Raw genomic sequence first — 5,963 nt, forward strand, 5'->3', positions numbered from 1 at the left:
GCTGCGGGTGTGCGGGGCTGCGGGTGTGCGGGGCTGCGGGTGTGCAGAGCTGCTGTGCCTGGCAGCGCGGCCTCCAGCGTTTGCGGTCTTGGACCCACGAGCCGTGACTCCGGGAGCACGAGGACACGCACGCTTCAGCTTTTCCTGTACAACCGCAAAGTACAAATGAGGAGCGGGAGGCCAGTTCCTTGGCGGTGGCCACGGGGTTGGCCCAGGGGCGGTTTCAGTGAAAGGCAGGGTGCAGAGCCCAGATCTCCTGCAGCTGCACCCTTTAGCAGTTGTGAGGGATTCAGTCAAAACCAGGCTGCAGGGGGTTTTCAGAGGAGATTTTCGTGTTTAAAATAAATAAATAATGAGTTTTGTGACTGAGAAGGAATGGATCCTGACCACTATTACAATTACTGTTAGGTAAACAATGCCCTTTTACACAGGCAGTATTTTTAGACTTGATCTATTGGCAAAGATTACAAAACCAAATGTGATTCAACAGGCAAGTGCAACTTCTGACGCTGGTGGCTGAGCTCTGACAGCTCAATGCAGTGTCCTGCCTGCTCCTGATTTATGCTGGAGCAGAGGCAGTGCACACACCACGCAGGCATTGTTTGTCTTGGGCTGGACTCAGGTTCTTCCTTGCATTGAGCCTGGAGAACCTAGGAAAATGCTCCACTTTAGTAAAGTATTGCTGTATCATAAGTGCTTTCTAGTTCACTCTAGTCTTTTATTTACTTTGGTGCTCAGCTGTGGAGCATGACCATAGAAGTGAAGTGGCAGGAGACTGAAACAAGTCTGAGGCAGAACAGAGGAAGCTGTTCTTGCTTGCACAGAAGCACTGGGGCAGCACAGACTGCAGTTCTCATCATAATTCTTGTAGAGCTCCAGGCTGCAAAATAACTCACAGAGTTGTTTCCAGGATATCTAAAGCCAAAATGCTCATGTGTCCTGCTGCTTTTCCTGTTAAAATACTTCTTAACCTGTCAGACAGAAATTAAATACCTTCTCCTTACAGATATTTTTATTAAAAAGGTGTAATTTTCTGGTGTTTCAGATGTGCAAAGTATAGTTATGGAAAGCACCTTCACTTTGGGGAAAAAAAGACAGTGATGTGACTGAGCTGCAAGGAAAACAGGTGGCCCCTCTTCTCTGAACCAGTAACTCTTCCCACAAGTGCTGTGTTTCCACTGTACTGACCACTGCAGCTTGGCCACAAGGCTGGATTTTGCTGGGCTGGATTTGCCTAGATAAGGTCACAACCAAGTGGTAAAAATGAGATCATGTTTGTTGGAATTAGACCTTGTCATGATTCCCCGCGTCGTTATCTTTCTGTAAACAGGTTCTTAGGGAGATCCTCAGCCTTCTCCAGTCATTCTCCAAAAGGACTGCAAATGGTTTTGCTCTCTTGTATTTCTCAGAAACAGAGAAGTGATTTGCTTGTGGTTGTTCTGCCAGTGAGAAGCCTCTGCTCCTTCCATGACTTGCTGCTTTATGTGTGAGAGAACTATTTAAGCAACAGATTAGGGCTAATGGGAGAGGAGATGCAGTGGGAGAGGAGATGCAGTGGGAGAGGAGATGCAGTGGGAGAGGAGATGCAGTGGGAGAGGAGATGCAGTGGGAGAGGAGATGCAGTGGGAGAGGGAGGATGACTCCTCTTGTCTTCAGGATGCATAGAGAACACATTTGGTTTTTTTGGAAGCTTCAAGAAAAGATGTTTCAGTCTGGGACCAGCAATTTCCCATCAGATTCCCACCCCACGTTCCAGACCAACTACTCAGCACTTGCTTGGCTGAAAAATATGCACCTTTAAGCACATCAGCTGTTTTACTCTCCATCTTTTACTGCAGATAGCAGCAGTTTCCAAAATAGTTTGTTAAACCGGAAAAAGATCTTTGGGAGAAAGTTTTTGTCTTTTTTCCTCCCCCCCCCTTCCCCTACATACAATGGGAGTTCATTCTGAACTCCTGGCATTCTAACAGAAAGCTGCTGGGGAGTCCCTGAGGTGACACGGGCTGCCTGTGTCCAGCTGAGGTGGTCTCAGGGTGTCCCAGTGCTGGCTGCCAGCTGGGCAGCCTGTGAAACAACCCTGAGAAGTTCTTGTGTCCTGCAATCCAACTGTGTTGCAAACACTGGAAGGATATCTGACAAACCCTGTCTTGGGTTCGATGTTGGAAAACCAGAGCAGTGGAGGCTTAATGCTAAAGCTGCATTCAGTGGTAACAGTAAAGTTTTATCTCTTTTGATAAATTGAATACATACAATTATCAACTATATTGCTATGTGCATTTTGAACCACGTTTTTTAATTGGCATAGACGGTGTAGTTCCATTGGCTTTATTCCACCTGATGCTGTTCCTCTACCCTTTGCAGTCTTTCTTTTAATTCATGTAGAAGAGCAGCATAGGCCATGATAAATGACCTCTAAGGATATAAAATAGAGTTTCCAGTAAAGCAATTTCTGGGCCAACTAATATTCCAGTAAAGGAATATTATGTAATAAACCCCCAGATAAGCAGCAGTTGTCTGCTTGGGAAAGGCATGTTATTGGTCTGGTGTTTTTGCAGCTCCATGGGTTCAGTAACAGAAGACCAAGACAACAAGGTCTGCAGAAGAAGGATCATTGCAGAGCTCCCAAAGGAAGAGCTGGAGGAGCTGATCTGGGAGACAGCAATCCCAGTACTAGGAAGGACAAGTGTGGGTGGTTTCCACGGGCTGTGATGTGGGCACAGCAGATTTCACAGAATCATAGAACGGTTTGGAGGAGACCCTAAAGACCATCTAGATCCCTCCCCCCTGTATATGGGCAGGGACACCTCCCACCAGACCAGGCTGCTCAGAGCCCCAGGCAATGGTGCCCTCCGGGTTGGGGGTGGGCTGTGCTGGGCACAGCAGGCAGTGGTGCTGGCAGTCTGGGCTGAGCTGGGACAGGGACAGTATCTTGAGCAGCCGGAGGCGGCAGAGGAAGTGGTGGGGTTGTGGTTGTGTGGTTCTGGTGTACAAGTGGCTGTTGGATGTGGTCTGGGTTGTATCCGTCTGTATTTTTAAAAAGCTCTACTGACGGGTAATGGCTTTCATTTTGATTTAAATTAAATGTGGTAGATGGACTCCTCAACTGCTTCTGTTTAAGGAAACAAAAACAATCATACTTTGCCATCCGAGCTGCCCTGCCTGTGGGACTCATCTAAGTCTTTCCAAGGTCAACATATAGTTATTGATCTGGCACCCAGACCATCCCTTTGGATGGAAAAATCCTCCTTCCCAGCCTCTGCTCCTGGTCACTCTTGCTCCCCATGTTTATCAGCTCCTGGAAAAAACGTTGCAATGCAAAATCTGCAGAGAAGCGATGAAAAGCTTCTGAAGTCTGTATTTTTAAGCAGCTGTAGTTGGGACACAAAGCTCAAGAGAAAACTTTAGATAACAGATACTGCCTAAGCCACAGGATATCGTATCTATTCTGACATCTTTCAAAATGTGATTCATGTTTCCCCCAGTTATATCCTGGTACATGAGAGCATCACAACCCAGCACTCATGAGCTCTCGCCATCTTCAGAAGAAACCAAACCAAGAAAGCTGCTCACTGCTTTACCTGAATAAGCAGCAGCTTGGTAACAAAACCAGTGTTCCTGTGGCTGAACCAGTGGTCCTGTGGCTAAGACTTAAGCCTTCAGTCCTCAGTTTCTATGCTTTGAAAGGTTGTAACCCTTGTAGCAACCCATTAAAAAAAAAAAAAAAAAAGGATCCTCCCTGCTGCCTGTACTGGACCAACAGCAGGTATCTCCACTGACACTGTGAAATGAGTGATAAAATTACCTCAAAGTACAGATTGTGGGGTGAAAGTATTCATCAAAGCTCCTCTTCTTTGACTTTTCTGAATCATTGACTATTGTTGACCAGGGCTTAATGTGCTGACATGTGCCACCCAGGGCAAGACCCTGACAGCCCCAGGTGCTGCCAGGACTGAGGGCGTTTAATGCCCCCAAATCAACCTGCATGTAGCTTTGGCTGCCAGGCCAGAGCTTGTTGATCTGTGCTGTGAGGTCTGGGAGACATCAGTTAGGGGAACATCCCACAGTGTTAACAGTGTCTCCTGGCCATGCCAGTTTGGATGCTGTGGGAAGCAGAGTCCTATGGATACCACTGTGTTCACTGGAGGAGCTGAGCTGAGGGGGGAGGGAGGAAAGGCAGGTCAGGTTAACACCAAATGCAGTCTGTGGCTTTTGACAAAGGGAAAGTATTTTCTGTTGACGTATGTGTCCTTGACTCCTAGCCCAAAGCACCTTTGTTAACCCTTTTCTTTTAATTTGGCTCAGCTCATAAGCAGAATAGCCTACCTTAAAATCAAATTCTAAAATTCAGAAGTCATAGAATACAAGACCTTATCTTTAAAGAAATGAAGACATTTTTTAATTTGAAATTCTTTTTTTCCTGGCATTTACTGTTCCTAACCTAATTCTGAAGAGCTCTGCTCATTGTGAGTTATTCAGCTCTTCCCTGTAATTGTGATAATATGATAATGATAAAAGAGTCCCTTTAAGTCCAGCTTTGCAAGGTCAGTAATTTCCCATTCTCTCCAAGGCCACCCTGAGCCTCCAGCACGTAGCACACACCTTGCTGCTGTGTCTCGAGCAGGGCAGCAGCCCTGTGTCAGCGTGAGCTCTGTACATGGAGCTGGAGGACAGCTGGCAGGGATCACTCATCTTGATGTTTATCACTCATTTCACACACACACTGAGCTGCCCTCTCGGGCCACGTTTGCTCTGGTCACAGTTTGAATTGGATGAAGGAGGAAAAAGATTTCTTGAGATTTTGTCTTCGGGGATATTTTCCTATAGAGATAGACAGGTAATGATGTCTTAAGAGACATGACTTTTTCCTCCCAACTTTCCTCAGATAACGATGCTGAAGATGATCTTCAGCCACACCTCGTTTGAGCACTGCAAGGGATTCTCCGGGGAAGCCCAGAGCTCGGAACTGCACAAGGAATGCAACTTCTTCTTGACGGCCGTGCGCCTGGCCTCGCTCAACCAGATCCTGGATCCCTGGGTCTACCTGCTCCTCAGGAAGATCCTCCTCCAGAAGTTCTGCCAGGCAGCCAACGCTGTCTCCAAGTGCTCTAACAACGAGTGGAAAGAGAGGTCCATCACCTTGTCGGAGGAGATCCGACGGACGGCGGCGTGAGGGAACATCCATCCATCTCCATGGAAACTGCCTGTGCCAACCCGTCGCTCTAAACCTCACTGTGACTGGGGGTGTCTGGGACGTGTCGTGTCTGCACGACCAGCTGAAAACCCTGTTAGCAGGTGGGCTTACAGCACCAGAGCTTTATTGATCCAGCGTGCCCAGGATCCTCAAACACAGGAGGAGGAATTGGTTTTGTTTCTACGCTCTGTTGTTACTGCCGTTCATAACTGAGCTGCAGAACCTGACACTTTGTGTGCCCAAAGCAGGGCTTGGAGGGAACTGTCTTGCATTAAGGTAGAAAAAAAGGGTTTTCCTATCAGGGGACACTTGGAACAGATCCAACAGGTTAAATTACAGAAGAGACCCAATCCTGTATCTGTTTTCATACCAAGACATCAGCTTCAGAGTCCTTCCTCCTCCTTTTATTTTTTTTTTTCTGGAGGGACAAGGGGAGAAAGAGACAAAAATACAAGAATGAAAAGAAGACAAAATTAGGAGAGTTCACTGGGATTTCAGGGGCTCAAACCTGAAGGGGTTGTGCTGTACCAGTGGTGGTACCTCATTCTCCTTCTCAAACTGAAGGCAGCACAAGTCTCAGGGCTCATGGATTTGTCCTGATAAAAATTTGTTCTTCGTGGATGCTGAAGTGAGCTCAGCTGCTGGGGAAGATGTAGTGTTGGGACAAAGAGCACAAGTGAGAAACCCATGATTTATTTTTTAAATAGCAGCTTGTGAAACACTCAGGCATACCAAGAATTGCTGTTTGCAAAGCACACTATAAAACTACTCT

The 5,963-nt window shown here is 46.9% G+C and overlaps 1 protein-coding gene across 1 annotated transcript in view; it reads left to right on the top strand.

The window, feature by feature from the left end:
* PTGER3 (prostaglandin E receptor 3 (subtype EP3)) overlaps nucleotides 1-5,170 on the top strand; it is a gene marked incomplete at its 5' end in the record, with an annotated part of 7,837 nt that extends 2,667 nt beyond the window's left edge. Inside the window, one exon of the mRNA XM_009994584.1 lies at nucleotides 4,883-5,170. Within this exon, the coding sequence (XP_009992886.1) occupies nucleotides 4,883-5,170 (288 nt within the window). The remainder of the gene's footprint in view (nucleotides 1-4,882) is intronic.
* Between the last annotated feature and the right edge of the window lie 793 nt (nucleotides 5,171-5,963).

The sequence above is a fragment of the Chaetura pelagica genome, unplaced genomic scaffold (genome assembly GCF_000747805.2).
Source record: "Chaetura pelagica isolate M959 unplaced genomic scaffold, ChaPel_1.0 scaffold243, whole genome shotgun sequence".
In the NCBI taxonomy this organism is placed as follows: domain Eukaryota; kingdom Metazoa; phylum Chordata; class Aves; order Apodiformes; family Apodidae; genus Chaetura; species Chaetura pelagica.